This window comes from Coptis chinensis, chromosome 2 (genome assembly GCF_015680905.1).
Source record: "Coptis chinensis isolate HL-2020 chromosome 2, ASM1568090v1, whole genome shotgun sequence".
NCBI lineage: Eukaryota > Viridiplantae > Streptophyta > Magnoliopsida > Ranunculales > Ranunculaceae > Coptis > Coptis chinensis.
The window spans coordinates 113623769-113642881 of record NC_141457.1 but is presented as its reverse complement, the minus strand read 5'-3'; the positions used below and the strand labels follow the sequence as shown (position 1 = coordinate 113642881).

Sequence of the window (19113 nt, the reverse complement as noted above, 5' to 3'; positions counted from 1 at the left end):
TTGGAAACCAAATAACTAACTATTAGAAGCAAAATTACAAAATCATCTTTAGCTATTTTTTGGTTACACTTTCTTATACAAACAACGTAACACACTTTTTTAGGGGTTAGTAGGGGATGACACCTTAGTATTATTGATTTTTCCCCCGTTTTGCTAATGTAGTTCCCACACTTCAAATAACATCAAGAACACGGCAAAAGGCGTACACACGCAGACTTGCACAAGTTTTAAATTATAATAATGCATATGCCACCAAATTTAATTGGTGAAGTTATGTTCCATATTCAGATGCATGTGTGTGGATGAGTGCGGTGATATACAACTATTTCACTACTTCATTGAGTCAGAACGGAACCCAGATAAACCCTCTTATAATTCAATTATTTGGTATTTTTCGGCGTGTCAACAACTTTTAAACTTTTCCCAACGTTTACAACTAGGTCATAGAATTTTATCACATGCAGACATACTACTGTTAAATTCACAACTGAAAAGGGGCAAAATTGAAGCTATAGTTGTTGTGTATGTAGGTTTATCTGATTGGCAAATGGCAATCCTATCACAGATAGACATTTGGAGACTAATGCACAGGTCTCATTTGCTCATGGCCGGGAAAGAATAGATACACCAACAGTCGATCCAATCCAGAAACCGGAAGAGCTTGTGTCTCATGAAATGTTTGTGTTCAATTGTATACTGTGTTTAAGAAAAAAAAAACGTGGACAACCAAGATCATGGGGAGTACTCTCTGCTCTCAAATCCAAATTTTACAACAGAATGTCCCCTGACATTTTACCACCAACTATATAAGATTGGGACTAACAGTACAGTACCTTTGCAGGACCTGCACACTTTTTTTGACACATGAACAGGTAGCAAAGCGGCTTCGGCCTTTTCAATAGGGTATATTCTATTCTCAGCTTGACAAGCAGCGTCTTGTGTTGGTACTTGGTAGTAAAACAAATTTGTTGCTTCAAAACAAATTGGAACCATTACTTATCACGAGATTCTCTTTTCGGAAGTAAATCAGTTCTCCGGAATCTGAAATTGAACCTTGTAGCTACATCCACACAGAAAAATAAACAATTATATCAAGAAAAATCCCAGTATTCAAATCTGTTCAGCGAAGACCTAGCATACTAACATACTGCAATATCATTTCTACCTCTGGTTTGCAGGAGGTATGGACATTTAACGTAACTGGGTAATTATTTTTGAAGAATATAAGTTGCAGATTACAGTTTCTGGACACTAGTAGTATCCAAAGCATAGTACAAAATATCAGGATATGAGTATTTATCGATACTCAATTTCTGGATATGTATCGTGGATATATCCTTCTCTTTAGGGATATTTGACATTGTTTCACATGTAAATATCGTAGATATATCTAAAATATCGACAAATATCGTGGATATTGTAGATATTTCTTGATATATCATGATACATTATTTATATTTATTTAAAATATAATGGTAAATATTAAATAAAATTGTTATATACACAAAATATCGCAAATATTACAAATATCGTCAAAATATCACCGATATTTGCAGTCGTATATATCTCTTAACATATCGTGATATTTCTATATATTTTTCTAAAATCTAGATAGATATCCCCAAATATCGCGATATATCCGGATATTTTGTACTATGGTCCAAGGCACCATTTGCAAGCGATCTTACACCCTTTGTAAACAATACAAACAATCTCCCACATAGACAAAAGTACGTCACACAAAAACATAGAAGAAACTTATTAAAGTTAGCAGACTAGAACTTTAACTCCTAACCTCCTCGCTAATTATAAGACTGACTTAGAATAATATATTGAGCAACACTTGTGACATAGCTTTTGAAGGTAAAAAAAATCCTTTCAAATGCATCCGAAGGCTTCAAAATCCATGCTCCAGATTAGAACTCCAAACAAGGGTACATAATATATAGGAAGACTAAGTAGGGACTCTTACTGAGAGCATTCCACCTTCCCAGTGTGGTTCTAAACCTTCAAAATTACCGTTATCATTTTTTATTAATTGTTTTGATCAAATTGATCTTGAACAATATCGGGCCTACCAAAGATGGACAGAACCCACTAAAAACACCTAGACTCGAGCCACAAAGGCACAGCTCTAGAGCATTACTTTGCTTTTGTTGTGTACAAAAGAGGCCTGATACAGCACTATGAACAACGAGATTCTAAAACTGTGTTTGGTTCAACGAGCATCAGCAAGTTTTTAACAGGGTAAGAGACAGGTAGAGATCGATCATCACAATAGTTCTATTGGACAATTTTTTTTTGCTAGTTCTACGGGAGAAATGCTTTCCTCTAGAACTCTTACAACCATGCCGATCTATACCATTTTCTCCCTCACTTCTTTTTTACCAGAATCAAAACTCCATGCGCCAAACACAGCCTAATATAAGTTTCCCACGTATTGTATGTAAAGAAATGGAGCCACAAATTGACATTCTTGGATTCCAATCTAATTTTGAAGAAAAACTTACTAGAAAAACATTAAGCTCTAACAAGGATATGTTTGTTATGGTTACAACCAGCAAGAAATTTCAACATGAGGTCAATAGCAGGAAAACAAATAGTTATGACACAATGCTTATAAGCATTAAGCAGAAAGATTACCTCTAGCGTTTCTTGAAAAAAACTTTAGAATTTCATCAATTATTATCACCTGTGAAGATGGACATGTTAAAGGCACTAAGTTAAAACTTTAAAGGAGTATTAAAAGAAATATATAAATATTGATTAAGATGGAATTCCATAAAATGTGACTGAAGCATGTGAAGACTCGACATGCAAACTCCCAAAACCCCTAAAATCTTCTAGGGTGATATTATTAGCCATTTTATTGGATAATCAACAGATTAAAGAAGGCTGCTCTCAGAGAATCTCCAATACTTGGAGATAAGGACCGCCCTGCATTAAGTTACCATTACATCCAGAACACTACACGGTTTTCATGAAAATCATGGCAGATGTGATATCAGTTACTGAACCTTGCTCCTATCCTTCCCTAGATGCTTTCACTTTCCCGTTCACATGTCATTTCTTTCATCTATCTTAACATCCTCGTGAACTTGCTCAACAAAAGACATAGGGATATACAGTATACTCTCCTTCTATGCTTACTCGAAGCCCTATTTTTGCAAGTAATAAATCGACAGCTACTGAAAAAGGAACAGAAACAACAGCCTTATCTGAAACATTTCGGGTTGGTTAAAGATCATTAAGTGCTCCATTTGGTTCTATTTAAAACCATGTATACACCTAAAAAAATCATGTACGCATTAGAAGGAAAAGACGATGTTCAAAATAAGACAAGTTTTTTGAAAACCTTGACAGAATCTAGTCATAACACTAGGCGGGGTCCACGTAGTGCCTAAAGTCTTGTGCAAATTACATTTTCATATCAGATGATCCCAGCTTTAGGTAGCTCAGCATATTTATATCAGAAAGTACAAATATATATATATATATAACATATTGAAATATAACAAAAAAAATCTTAAGAAAGTATATTGGTATGTATGATACTAACAGGAAAAGAGAGATATAGGACAACAGTCCATTCCGCCCACGATAATGGAGTCACCTGCAACACAAAAGCACATATGGAATGAATTTCTCAAGAACGTTGATTAACTAAATCTTCACCAGCGTCCATTAGAAAATCAAAAGATAAACAGTACAAAAAAGTAAACACAGCTTACCGAGAAAAGGACGGATAGAGGCTGTACATACAAAATTAGTATGTGAAGGAGCATAGTCAGGATAATTGATGCAACAAGCCATAAGTTACTCCACGGAGCGATAACACTAAAGATAGAGAATGAAAAAAGTCAGTGTTAGATGAACAGGAAAATGAGAGCAAAGTTCTTTTAGTATTAGTACATGTAGATTTCAAAGAACTCTGTTTCTTCCACAGAAAATTATAATAATAAAACAAGAACTAGTAAAATTAAACTTATCATTAATGTACTTACCATTATTATAATAAATTTGACAGCCGTACATGAATTTTACATACACAATTAGCTACTCTAACAAGATTAAATAACATAGGTACATATTAGCCGCATAAAATCCATGATTCCATGAACAATCACTTATCAAGAAACTAAGACAAATGACAAAAAGAAATATCAAGAAGAACACAGTAAATAAGTAAAAAACAATAAAATTGATAAAAGAGCTCACAGAAGTGATTGATTTTCACTAAGGTTATTCAGAGCATTGAACATCTCAACAACAACGAGCACCGTCATTGATACAGTCGACGGACGCCGATCATCAAATATACTACATGGATAGGTTGTCTCTCTCGCTGAACAAGTGTCAAAGTTGATCTGAAATTATCAAAGTCCATAATAAGTACTTAAACAAAAAGGTAATATGGAAAAATACAGTCGTCTGCACTACAAGTATTGTCTATTTTCCTTAAGCAACTACTTAGAAATCATAGATGCAACCAAAAACAACAAACAATAAATAAATACAATGTTTTCTAATCAAGGTCAGCCATAGCATCTCACAACGGCATGGTGCCATTATAAAACATTTTCAAGCATAAAGGGAAACTGATATAATATACAATGATATCAAAGTTTTTACAGTTACTCCCCATCTCTTTGTCCTCACTAACTTTTTTAAGATCTGGTTTTAGGCCCTTAACATTGGTCAAACTGTTCTTAACTGTAGAAGTCGTGTGCAATGCATTTGACAAACAGTTTTCTTTACAAACTTTGACGGTTGCAATTACTTCCTATTTTTCAAAATTACTTATGGTTGAGGCTTTCTGTGTTTGGTATATTTATGGTTGACCCTTGATAGGGTAACTAAACAGCATTATCACATATGCCTAATCTAACAGAGCATTACATTCTCCTAAAGATTACTTCCACCAGTCTGATTACTCATGCACGCTCGAGGTTAATTAAGAAAAATATAATCTAACCTCTAGTTTCACTTCAATTTTAAGATTGTAAGATATCGCACTAATGTAATGAATGAAACACAGATTAAAAAGGTTTGGAGGATGGGGACCAGATGTTGACGGCAAATATGGGCTGGAGATTGTCTGCAAAGAGATTTGTTCTAGGAGTTGAACAAGACCACATGCTCCCTCATCTTAACGAAAGTTCAACATAATTCAAAAATTCTTCTTGTAATCTCATTTTTGCAAAATATCATCTAGCATGGATAATGTGAGGCAATGAACAAATACAAAAAATCGTCAGAGATGGGGATGATGCATTAATTTTGACAAGGATCAGGACTAACTACATAAGAAGACAAGTACAATGCACAAGTTCTTGCATGTGAAACTCGAATAGCTCAGTATGTGAAACACAGATGTCTATAAAAAAATATAAATAAAATAAGTTGATGGATGAAATAAGGCATCCAGTAATTGCTCAGTTTGCTCAGTTTGATGGACAAAACACTGGCTTTATCATCAAAAAACCTGACCGCCAATTCTCATCCTTAATTATTCTTGAGAGAAATAGAGGCCAATTACAAATTATGTTCCAACTCACCAGTTCATGATATGCTAATTTGGGACCACTGTCAGAGTAAACAAACCACCATATGAACCCAGCAACAGTTGCAAGACCAACATAAGCTGTAAGAGCCAACAGCAATAAACACACCTTAGTTACTGGTCCTCAAGTTCAACAAGAAAATAGACTACATGTTCAAAGTAAACGCCAATGATGAGATGGTAAATTTACTTATGTGTTATATAGTACCCTATGGGGTACGGATTTCTTTTTATTTTCCTAGGTCTTCTAAATACAAACTACAGAAACAAATGGACCGTGGATTCATGATTTTTTTTTTCCTTAAAGAGAATATGCTACATCGTGGATGTGTGCATCATATACATAAAGGAGTCCGACAAGCCGCTTAGCCTAGACCAATACTGAATGGACTTAATCAAAAATACTGAATACGTATCTAACACAGATTATTTTTGAAGTATGGTGTGTCCATGTAACATAGTAGTATCCAAATGAGATAAGACAAAACTATGTGTCACTTGTCATCTCAATTGGTGTGTTTTGGTCAGAGATTTCAGACTTTGGTACTTACACGGCAATAGTACAAGTGCATGTGTTTGATAACTATTACACAGAAGAAATTGCAGGAGACTTTTGCGCATGTGTGTGCCCTAACAAAAGATTGTGACTGAAGCAAAAGAGAGGTCCAATCCCAAGCGAAGAAATCAAACAACGAAACTAATTGAGAAAACAATGAAGTACATATGGATCCAAGTATATGTCTAATAATATGGAATAGCATCTAAATTGTACCTCCAATTACCAAATAACGAAAAAATAGCCACCCGCTAACAACAGCTTCATTAACCTGCACATATGAGCAAAGTAAGAGAATGAAAGTTTGAGATGTGCCAGCAGTATAGGCATGCAGACACATTCACATAGCGGGAAACGGACTTCCAGGTAAAATATTGTTGTGCTTTATAGGCAAACTGTAATATATACACCAAAATAGGATGTGCATTCCAATATGCCCTGTATCTGTATTTTATAGTAAAGTAATTGAGATATAGACCGAAAAAAATAGTACTCATCGATGAAGGCCACGACAGACTGACATCCCATACTATCCAGCACCATGCTATACTGATAATGTGCCTATAAAGTATAAACCCTACATGGCCCTTATTTGGTTCAATAAAGAATGATTATCTCACGCGTGTCTCAATGAGGATCAATATTCTTCCACATTATGGATTTTCTTCCATAGTAGCGCCAAGGTTTAGCTCAAAATTCATTGGAACTTAGAAGCCGTAGTTGTAGATTCTGGATTATATACTAATTATCTATTTTCATACAAACTTGGAAGTTTTTCCAGATCACTTAGCCCCAAATCTTGTAAGAACTCTAGAATTAAGCATGCTCTGGCGGTAAGGAGTAAGGACAGTGTTGAGGTCAAACGAGATTGGGTCTTCCGACTTTTGTATTTTCACTATGTTTCATTATACAGAAATTTTCAGATTTCAGGATCAGCGGTGCTGATGAGTTAACTCTGATGGAGCATATGTTCAATGGGGTATTAAAGGACGTAAATGTTGAAGAAATGGTGTCTCTCCTCCTGTTTAGTGTGGCAGGAGAAGCTTCACGATGCTGAGAATTGAGAAATCCATGGATGAACTTGATTTGCTTTTTACTCAGCTACGCAGGGTTGCATAAGAGTAGCTTGAGAGCAATGTAATCACTGAGCAACTTTGTACTTGTCCCTTGTTGTAGTGCTTAACAGAATTTCTTAGCTTATTTTCGTTGGAAATCTGAGTTTGTATCTTATCATGTGACATACCCCTCCTATGCAACAACGATAATATTTTGTTCAAAGATACCTTACGAGGTTTTGCCTTCATTACATCTGAGTCCTGCTTATTGAAACCGATAGCAGTTGCAGGCAGCCCATCTGTCACCAAATTAACCCAAAGTAATTGCACCTAAAAAGCAAAAACCAAGTTGTTATCCTTATAGCAACCCAAATTAATAACAATTTAATGTTGGCAAACATTGGGGTGCTGATACTTGCAAAAACCAGGGTAAGGTGTCAAAGTTAATGGATAATAAGGAGAAGAGAAAGAATGTCTATGGACAGAGGGAAACAAGGAGTGTGATGATATAGACAACAAGGAAGATGATGCATGCTGGATCCGGACTACTCAGATGAGAATTTCAAGGTGGATGAGGGTGGGACTGAATATGATTGATGAAATTTCCAAGGTTGTATGACTTGTATCAAATTCATTCTTTTTAAGAAAAATGTCTAAATCATCTCTAGTTTGTATCAGAATAAATTTACAAATTTGCAAGTAAAATATTTTGATCCAAAAACAAATTGGACTCACTGGGACAAGGGTTTCAGGTATGCCAAGTACAGCTGCCACAAAAATGCAAACTACTTCACCAATATTTGAAGAGATCATGTATCTGATGAATTGCTTTGTGTTATTGTATATTGCCCTACCCTCTGCAACAGCCTGTTCAAACCAGATGGTAAGCACAAAGCACACAAAAGATTTAAGTTTAAGAAGCACATGGTAAAGTGGTTGCACAAGTACATACCGCAACAATTGAAGCAAAATTGTCATCAGCTAATACCATATCTGATGCACTCTGAAAATTGGAAATAGTATTTATATCTGAAACACTCAGTACAAAATGTTCAATTGAACAGATAATATTCAATAGATAAAATTACCTTTGCAACTGCTGTTCCTGACCCCATTGCAATTCCTATATCTGCTTTTTTAAGTGCAGGTGCGTCATTGACACCATCACCAGTCATTGCAACCTAAAGCAGACATCAAAGAGCAGTTACTGCCCAAAAAACTAGCAGTGTACTATGAAATATGAGTCGTTGTAAGAAAATAAAAGGCATTAAAAAGGAAAAGAACAGTATAAGCTGTAGTTCCTGGCCAAAAGAAACAATTCATAAGAAAAAAAAAAAGAATCGGGTATGGGAATATAAAGCACAAGCAAAATAAGTGCTGTTGAAAAAAGAATAATAACAACAAAGACAATTGCAGCAATACAATCTTAGCTCATAATGTGTAATCACAAAAAGTAGCTTCCTATAACAACCAATAGATACGTAAGACATAAGCATCACACACACACACACAAAAAAAAACATAAAAATAAAAAAACCATTGATAGTGTTTGGCCAGAAAAACATTTTCACAGTCCACCGTGTGTGAGATATTATAATTGCAGAAAACCATTAATGATTAAAAGGAAGAAATGTACCACTTCATTTTGGTGCTGTAGGGCTTCAACCAGCATCCTTTTATGAGATGGTTCAACCCTAAGATTAAGTAAAATGGAACGGGTTAACTCAGTTATAGAAAAAACTTGCGAGAAGACAACTATGCAAAGCACCAACAACAAACTTAAAAAAATTAAAGAGATGAGACAAATACAATTCTATTTTCCAGAGAAGTGAATGTCTGGGAAAGAAAATGCTAACAGCTAAAGGCATCTAGGATACCTTGTGAAGAGTACCATGTGATGTAATGCCAAACTCTTCTGCAAAGCTGGAAGTTCCTCGAATTCAGAAGCAGTATAAGAACGCCCACTAAAATCTTCCAGGTGATCAAAAGCACCTATTTGCCGGCACAGAGATTCTGCTGTAGACTGAAATCATGTATCAAATTACATAGCAGAAAGAAACATCTACTTCAATGTAAAGAAAAAGGAAGGGAAAAAAAGGAAATCTGGATGTATATTACTTTGTTATCCCCGGTGACAACTATGACACGTATACCAGCAGTCATACAAGAAAGCATGGCGCTTCTGACTGCATCCCTCGGCGGATCAAGCATTCCAACCTTAGATTGAAAAGGAAATGTTTTAGTTGAAACTCTTAACATATGTAAGGTATCATGTTCTCCCTCGTCCTATTTTGAGGAATACATACCAATCCAATGAATGTAAGGTCCTTCTCATCATTAAAGGTAAGAGTTTGTTGACCAGTGGGCATTACTTTCAATGCCAGAGCCAAACATCTTAGGGTTTCTTTTCCTGCAAGACTACCCAGGAAAGAAAACAACTAAGTTAGTGTAAAATAAAAGATTGAAAAGATGACTGAAATAGAGAAAAGTTCTATCCTCAAAAATAGTTGGAGACACGGAGCGCACTAAGCAGACATACTGCCTACGTGCAGTGCACCTAATTTTGAGTATGTACAGGAAGAACATATGTATAATTGCAAAAATATATACATGCGTTTCACATATATTCTCCACAAAATGTTATACACTACGCAAACAAAATTTAAATAGCAATATATATAAGAATAACACTTACAGAATTGCATCAAGTTAAAGAATCACAAACATCATTTCAAAATGAGAACCAGAAACATTATGCAGTATGCACCTAATTGGATTGATATCCACATACATTGGATACAAAGTAGAATCCAAACATTACAATGGTATAGATTAGAAGCAGGTTCTGGACAATTAAAAACTAACCTGTGGAATCTGGTCATTAACTCAGCCCGAACATCAGTCATAAGAGGAACAGTAGAACCATCATCATTGCAAAGGATATTTGTGCATCTAGAAATTATGCTCTCAGGGGCCCCTTTTGAAAACATAATCACTTGTTGCTTTCGGCTACAAAGGACACTCATCATTTTGCGGTCGCGAGAAAATTCCAGAAGAGAAACCTTTAAAGCATGACATAGACTGATAAGACGTTCAAGAAAAGGAGGAACACAAGGCGAATCCATCCCCATTTAAACTTAGGGCTGGCCTTGGAAACATAAGCGCATCCAGTCCACTGCATCTTATAATTTCATGAATGTTGAATCGTAATATTTACAACAAAAATAAAAGTAAATAAATTATTAGGCCAAAAAAAAATGAACGATGCCACCATAACCTAAGTTTTGCACATCATGAAGATCAGTATCCAAAAGATGATTCTGATGTGAAAAACCTAGCCTTCTAAAATACTAATATATCTTCTCAGAGTAACAATAAATCCATCGATTACAAATTTCAGTTTCTGGACAAATTTTCAGAAGGTCAAGAGTTCTAAATCAGATAGATTGTTTCTGAAAATGTTATTTGCAATGTGAAAAACCTTTTGTGTATGGGATCCTCGAGCGCCATTTTTGTGGAATTACAAGAGAGATTAGTAGTACATTTAGGCTGACTAAAATCAGTCATGTGAAACCCATATCCAAGAGTAATAATCTTCAAAGTGATAGTTAGTTTTTTTTATCAGCAAAACAATATTTTATATTATGCTAAAGATAATTCTGACATATATATATGAGAGAGAGAGAGAGAGAGAGAAAACCTTCTTATATTGGTTCTCCCAATAACGGTTACAGTAAGATGCGCGCTCATGCTTGCTCAGCATATTTAGAGATGAGGGCATAGAGTCATACCCAGGCAGACCAACCTGATGCACAATAAAATAAGAAAATAATGATTTCCTTCTAATTGACTTTTTGATACAGAAAATTGCTATTTACGTTCTTTAAAAACTACAGTTTTAACTTACCTTTTCTGTTAGAACTCGGAGAGCCACTTCAGTTGACTCGCCAATTTTCTCATAGTTTCCTTTGTCTGGATTGTATTGTAGCATTGACTCGTTGCAAAGGGCAGAACACATAGCAATATGAAGGAGACAGGTAAATTCTGCAGGAAACTCAAGCTGCAGAAGGTCAACAAAAATTAAGTGGGTTATCCAAGCTCTTTGATTGCTCATGTCAACACAGACTATCATGTATGGAAACAGACATTAAGAATATGTTTATTATTTTATGGGTAAAGTATGATATTATTTTATACAATTGAAAAGGAAATAGGATGAGATACCCTTTGATTTCACGGTTTTGGCAAAGAAAATTTTTGAGTTTGATTCTAACTTTTAAAAAAAATTATAAAATGGAAGGAAGGAATTCAGAAATCAAAAAATCATATCAAGCAATATTTTTATTATAGAAGGAAACATTTACCTTCACACCTGCACTGTCAAGAATAATGCCTTCTGGTGCATATGTTGTTCCGCTAACACGGAACTCAGCCGTAACAGCACCATGGTGCACAGAGTTAACAACACATATCTGGAAAGAAGTATCAACGAAATAGTAAGCTAGGAATCGAAACGATTGCTTAAACTACACAGCAATAGGAAAATCGTTTCCAGGTGTATTCTTCCTACTTAATCAATAAAAACTAAAACAATGATTATATTACTTTCACACTAATAAGTAATGACAGAGAGACTGAACAAATGAATTTGCAATACAGAATGAATGTACTGGGAATAACAAAGAACTCCCAGAGTTTCTGAAGTTTACTACCAACCTACTTCTGGGGAATAGCTTAAATAATTAAAATAGGTGAAGCGATATTAAATTTGTATAGGGACGTCATCTGATAATCACCTTTGATACAGACATCATGTTAGTTGTAAGAGTACCAGTCTTGTCACTGCAGATTACTGTTGTGCACCCTAACGTCTCTACTGAAGGCAAAGACCTTACAATAGCATTTAACCGTGCCATTCTTTTTGTCCCAAGAGCTAAGCACCTAATTCAGAAGAAGAAAGAAGCTAAGCACATATTAAAAGAAACAAAATAATATTATGCAATAGATTTGTGATACTGATAACTGATGTGAGCATCGAACTATGGCATCTATAAAACAAAACAGAAAATTAGAACTCGAAATTGCTACTGAGGATTCATTAGATTATTAAATTACAGATCTATATAGAAATCATCAATTGAAATCTCAGAAGTGAAGGGATATCTAATTATTCTATCATGCAATGGGTTCCAACATATTGATAATATGCTAGGTTACATGGACACGCCATATTTTGAAAAAAATCCGTGTCGGATACGTATCCACATGTCCGTGTCGGACACATATTGCATGTAATTTACCTCGAATTTTGATATTTTGCCATGTCCGACAATTCGCATCTGTGTCCGATACGGCGTGTCATTGTAACCTAGATAATATGACATGAACCTCTTTAACAGGATATAAATTTGTGATTTATTAGAAAACACGCCAACATGCTATCAATACACAACTAAAAGTTGAGAAGATCATATCTTAAGTGAAACTCACGTTGTAACAACAGCTGGAAGCCCTTCGGGAATCGCAGCAACTGCAAGTGCAACTGCAATCTAACAGACACAAAGATGAGGTCACAGCTATAACTGACACCGCGAATAACAATTTTTCAAGCGAAAATTTCTTTGTGCAAGAAGATAATTCTGGATAGAAAATTTAATATATCTAAAACTATAAAAAAAAATATGAATAACTAAAGAGGAAATCAGCTTTTGACAGAACATCAACCAAAACTAAATAAATATTATATCCAGATCTGAAATTTGGATATTTGCACAAATCCACTACTGATTTCAAATGAACCACTCGCATTTTTCTGTTCAAACAAGTACAAATGACAACAACTGAACAACACTACGACCCCGTCGATTAACAAACACAAAGGGTTTTGTAGCTTTAGAGGGATCGGCTCTGTATAGTGTATACAAAGGGTACAAGGGCTAATTTGGATATTAATTAGTGGCTTTTCTTAGAGAACTCGTGGAATCATATATCCTTCAATAAAACAACATGCTATGCACACCTTTATTATTCCAATGTCATGCAAATCTAGCACGCCAACAGTTCAAGCATTGCCCTGTACTGAAGGAGCGTGATAACTGACAAGAACAAACTTAATCCATGAAAAATTACCTTGAAATAATGGATTGCTCCTCGCAAGAATCCTCCATGAGAAGGATCACGAAAGTGCCCAATGTTTACAATCCACACCAAGATACATATTCCGGCAATGACCTAAGAAATAACTATGTATAAGGAACATAAATAAATATGGTGCAGTTACAGCAAGCTATTGAGTTTCCATATGTGGACTGCAAATGAAGTTAGGAAATGAGTTGTTGAAAGGGATCAGATTATATTGCATTAGGGACTGTGCAATCAAGATTGACTCTTAATTTCAACAAGAGGCAAATTCAAAACACAGTTGAGACATAGCTACCCAACAAAAGAATGAAACAAGAAGATGCTAACCTTGGCCAAAAAAGTACCAAATTCATCAAGTTTTTTTTTCAATGGTGTCACTTCCTGTGACAAAAGGTTGTAAAAATCAGATAAGATCAACAGAAATAAGAGACCCACAACAAACAGTTATAACGAGAGAGAGAGAGATGTATTCTAGGGTTTTAAACCCTTGGTTTAGTCCCATATTGGTTCACATATTATTAAGGGGTTTTAGAAGCATGTTTGATTGCTATTTTGGTGTTTTTAGCATAGGTTATTTGTAGGTTTATTTATAATTACGAAAATTAGTTGTTTTAGTTTCTATAACTGAATTAGAAGGCTAGCTTCTAAATTCATAGTTCCTTTAGTCTATATATTGAGTTGTACGCCTTTGGCCATACTTGGTTGTTGATTAATACACTTTGTGTTTGTGTGAGAAAGGTTTTCTCTTTGTGTGTTCTTGTTATTGATTATTTGCAGGGTGATTACAAGCGATGACTTGTCATCTCCCTTCTCAAATTTGTGGGTTTCAAGTCCAGTTGTCGCACACAACAACAGTAGTGGTTCTTCGGCGTCACGTTCATATCTATTTGCACACTAGTGCATCAGAGAGAGAGAATCAACACTTACCAGTAACAGAGTAGAATACATTTAACATTTTGCCAAAATACAGAAATCATAAAGAACTTACATCTGTTGTTCTTAACATGGCATCACGTATGCCGCCCATTGCAGTGTTGGAACCTACTCCAACAACAACAGCTCTTGCTCTCCCAGCCACTACTATTGTACCCTGAGAACCAGCACAAGTTGGAGCTCATCATTTGATCGTAATAGAACTAACGAGTATTTACACTACAATTAATACCTATCTACTTATAATCTAAACACAACCAAACATAAATTTTCTAAGGTACCTATGTACAAGCTTGTAAACAAATGGCAAGTTAATCGTGTTTCATTATTTCTTCTTTTCTTTCTTTATGCTCATTTAAAATAAAAATTCATTAGTAGTTCATTATTTTCCAGTAAGAAAGTAAAAGAACTTTCCCCTAGTCCCCTATTTTATAAGTCAAATAACAAAATGCCAATGCCAATGCAATGCTTTCCTTGATATGGATATAAAGTAAAAAGACCGTGCATTTATCGGCTGTTAAGAAATAATAAAGGTACATACTTCCAAGAAACGTGATGCTACAAAAAATGTCAAAAAGACAAATGCAGTTCAAGGAATACACGAATGATGAACGGACATAAAAACAGCAATAAGTAAAAGAAAAAATTGAAATATCAGTGGATCCCAGTTCAACTTTGGATCAAAATCTTAAAAGAAAATTACCGAAAAAAGAATATTTGTCTTATCCTGAAACACAGCATTGGTTGCAGAGGTAGACTCCATCTCTTTTGCAACAGAACAGCTCTCACCTACCATCATCAAACAATACATTCTAGTAGAACTTAGACATGGCCTTGTTTAGAAAGCTTTGCTGCCTAAAGGAAGAAATAAGACTGCACTTGCTCTAGTCATAACATGTAGACCATGGACAAGCAACTTTTAAGAACAGTGAGTAAAATCTTGCCCTGCCAAATTAATCATTGTGCCCGATTTATTCTACTTAGACTCTAGTGCATACCCTAGTGAGGGGATGCAAAGACTCGGTCGTTGACTAGTTTTGATGGCGGTGATATGACTGATACGGGCTAAAGCTGAATAAACTTGTTCTGGTAAAAAATGAAGAAATGGTGGATCCTCTGACAAATGAAATCGGGAAAACGGATGAATGATCACAAATGAGTTTGGAAAGGAAAATTGCAACGCATACCAGTAAGGATTGCCTGATCAACACGAAGTTGATTACTTAGCATCTCAACTGTCCTCATATCTGCAGGAACCTTGCATCCCACTGAAAGCACCACAGATATCCAATATAAGTGAGTAGCAATCATAGTTTATCTAATGATTAAACAGGAACATTAACTGACAGCATGTGTTCCTAGTCTAGTCACCACAAAAAAATACCTCCAACTTCGACAACGTCGCCAGGTACAAGGTCTGTTGCAGGTAGTATTGAGAAGCAACCTGCACAGAGTTGTTTAGCGGGTGTTAGTTATAAAATTTTAAATAACATATTCCAGACCCAATGCCACTAGCTACTACGCGATGTCCAGGTAACATACATGAGAAATTCACAGAATGTCTTCCATAAACCAAACTTCACTAATCATGTGTATCACCCAGGTATGCAACAACATCAAGAATTTTGAAATCTACAAACCATACTGCTGTGTACTGGAATGTTTTCTCACCATTTCTTAGCACTGTAGCAACATCGGCTTGGTAAGCTCGTAACTCCTACATTGGGAACATTGGGGAAAAAAAATAAGGCACAAACGGAAAGCACAAAAAAGTTGTAACATAAATAACAACAGAGAAGACATTATTTTAAGAAACACTGGAATTCATTTCTTTTCCCCCGTCGCCTATACAATAGAAGCAGGAGACAACCAGTAGTACTATATTTCCGCAGGCAAGCAGTAAAACTCACTGGGTAAATGAAAGTTCCTAGCCGGGTCAGATATTTCCAACCTCAAAACTTCACCAACATAAAAGTTCATTTTCATTATCTTTGGAAAGAGAAGTATAAAGACTGTCCCAAGTTACACATTCATAAAGAAAATGAACTGCCTGAGCCAGAACATATACAAGTGTTTAGTAATATAAGAAAACAATACCTCGAGAGCCTTTTCAGCGTTTGTCTCCGTAATTACTCCAACAGCAGCATTTGCAGCCAAGATCATCAAGATGACCTGTTTGGCAAAGAATATCAAATTATGTTTAAGCAATAACTATGGCTAAACTAATATAAACCAGCCTATGCAAAACGGTCGTGTTTCTATGAATGTCAAGCTAAATGGTCTGCTTCCCTTGTGCAACACAAGGTCTGAAGAAGTAAATTGAGGCTCCAGTTAGAGGCTAAAAGTTGAAGGGCAGTTTATCTATTTTATTTATTAGGACTGTATATATTGTATTGTACAACGCAACATCAGAGCCAACATGGTACCAGAATGTGCATATCATCTCTGTGAGTCATTTTCAACACAATCATTTCCATGCATCTAATCTCATCACTTTCACGTATGCAACTTCAAAAGTGTCACTCGTGATGTAATCTAATCATTCATTGGTAAAAGTCATGGCCTGAATCTCTTTTGCACTTGACGTGCTTTATATATTCTCCATAATACTTCAAGCTCCTCTCTTTGTTTTAAGAAGAGATACATGCCTAAGACCACCTTGAAGCTACTTTCTTTAAAAAAAATGTTGGACACTAGCACTCAATTCCATGTTTTATTGTTTGATTACATAGAAACCAACAAAAGTCTATACAAAAAGAAGCTGAAAATCATTGTTTCTCTACAAGTTAAATAATTTTAAGATAGTTAAATAAATATTGTTGGAAATATTTGATAGTGTGGGAAAGGTTGCGCAATGTGATAGGCTAAAATAAGAATACGACTGGAAAAAAGAATAGCCCTCACTAAAATCTCAAGATTTGCATTCAAGAATGTATTCTCACAGAAGGTTCTAAAAAAGCCGTTAAGCCTGTCTCTCCATCAACCAAAGCCAGAACGAATGAAACAACAGCAGCAGCAATCAGTATCTTAACAAGTAAATCATCAAACTGCTTCAGAACAAGTTTCCAAAATGGAGTACCTGAAGCAGAAATAAAACTTTCAATTTACAGGAGTAGCTCAAGCCTCAATGTACCACGAAACTAAATTTTTAGGTATAAAAGAGCTCGGTCCAGATTGCAGAAATGTGCTGATAAGAGTAATCAGCATATTAAGTATACCAGGACACCATAGATAATTTAAAACAAAATATTAAGGAAATAAAGGGTGGGTTAAAATATGACAATTACAAAGAGCAATCTGATTGAACTGTCACAAATATATCTCACTCCATATCTTGCACTTAATTCTAGCACCTCATGAAGAGAAAAATGGGCCTTTCATATAACGTAATTAGGTTGGTCCTTTTTCTAATGTGACACTTCAATCCTACTTTTGTTAATTTCGTTCCTTTTGTGAGTACCTCAAAGTGCATCCAACCATAATCTCAGTCTAAAAACAAACAAAATGTGACAAAAGGAACAATATTTGATTTCCTATTAAAAATGGTCAAACCCCTAATTCCGCATTGTAAAGTAGAATAAAATCTAAAAATACCACAAAAAGAATAAAACTGGATGCAAGATCATCTAGCTGAATCTTCAGGACGAATCAGGAACTATTCAATCACAAAAACCAAATTAGATAATGATGATAATTACATGACTATCTGTATTTAATAATATAACATCATCGGCTGAAATGATGATCTAAGTCAAACCGCACAAGCAAAAGCAAAACAGAAGAAAAACTTGATGATTATGTATAATAAAAAGGTTCACAAGTTACTTACTTTCCTCTTGAGGCAGAACTGCATATTCCAAGAAAATTATGCACGGCAAAAGAAAAGAGGATCAGGCATTTAAATTGAACACAGACACTTCCACAAAAGATGATTATGTTCGTTGCAAATCAAATATGGAACACTACAGTAATAGTTATAGTCATATGATGCTTTTGTTGTTTCAATTAATTCTAAAATAAAAGTCCAACAAGCATACCATTTCTTCCATATATTCTAGCATTTTCCGCAACCTGAAAATAAAAAAGTGAAAATCAAGCTACATTGACCAACCAATTAACATTTTGATTGAAAGCTATAAAAAAAAGAGTTCGCACCTGAGAATCATCGAGTCCTCTAGTCGGGTCCACTCTAAAGAAATCCAAAACCTAATAAAAAAAACAATCAAACTTTAGGAACTGATATCTAATTACCAAGATCGTCAATAATTTGAAAAAATGAGCACGTACTTCTGTAACGGATCGAGCATAAGCGTCTTCCATAGAATTTAGTTACACAGATAGAGAGAGAGAGTGAATCTTGTTGACTGTTTAATAATAATAAATACAAACTTTGTTTTTACCAACTTTAACGGCGCGCACTTTGCGGTACCTTCACGTTTCGACGAATATATGAACTGATTCGGGGATATATGTGTAAATTGCGTGAGTAGCTGGGCAGTGGGCACGAGTTTGGTGCGCAAAATTTCAGCTTGCGAGAAAGCCCTGAGAGTTTGATGAGTGAGTACGCAATGGAGTACGTTCGCTGAAGGTGTGATTCATTTCGTGAAAAAAAAAAGTTCTATTTTAATGTGTAACATTCAGATTGGATCGAACTCGAAATTTTGCAGGAACTTTACACTCTGAATTTGTGGATTTATGTTTCATGTTTTATTACAGTGTTTGTAGTTTGTACAATCCAGTGTTTGCATGTATAGGGGTGATGTTTCAAAATATCCAAAAAAAAAAAACAAAATACGGCGGCTATCAAAATTGTGGATATTTATTTTTTGGCATCACTTGATAATTACTAATTCAAAGAGACAAAG

At 35.2% G+C, this 19113-nt stretch overlaps 1 protein-coding gene across 3 annotated transcripts; it reads right to left on the bottom strand.

Moving 5' to 3' along the window:
* Window positions 1-640: 640 nt before the first annotated feature.
* ECA3 (endoplasmic reticulum-type calcium-transporting ATPase 3) lies at window positions 641-18950 on the bottom strand. Of its 3 annotated transcripts, XM_086592438.1 has the most exons (34): window positions 18536-18948; window positions 18404-18454; window positions 18286-18319; window positions 18078-18095; window positions 17191-17327; window positions 16346-16420; window positions 15920-15965; window positions 15633-15692; window positions 15436-15516; window positions 14952-15037; window positions 14304-14405; window positions 13643-13696; window positions 13304-13405; window positions 12665-12723; window positions 11971-12115; window positions 11539-11646; window positions 11082-11234; window positions 10875-10979; window positions 10040-10236; window positions 9481-9592; window positions 9293-9391; window positions 9052-9197; window positions 8811-8868; window positions 8263-8355; window positions 8127-8177; window positions 7910-8041; window positions 7403-7504; window positions 6336-6390; window positions 5559-5644; window positions 4219-4367; window positions 3732-3837; window positions 3560-3613; window positions 2644-2692; window positions 641-1060 (listed from the first exon to the last, which is right to left on the bottom strand). In XM_086592438.1, exons 1-34 carry the CDS (start codon window positions 18566-18568, stop codon window positions 993-995), a joined length of 3006 nt encoding a protein of 1001 aa, XP_086448564.1. In that variant the 5' UTR covers window positions 18569-18948; the 3' UTR covers window positions 641-992. The 3 variants fall into 3 exon arrangements, with proteins under 3 accessions (XP_086448564.1, XP_086448566.1, XP_086448565.1); XM_086592439.1 differs by lacking the exons at window positions 641-1060; window positions 2644-2692 and adding an exon at window positions 2699-3288 and having other exon boundaries at window positions 18536-18950; XM_086592440.1 differs by lacking the exons at window positions 18078-18095; window positions 18286-18319; window positions 18404-18454; window positions 18536-18948 and having other exon boundaries at window positions 17153-17290.
* Window positions 18951-19113: the final 163 nt, after the last annotated feature.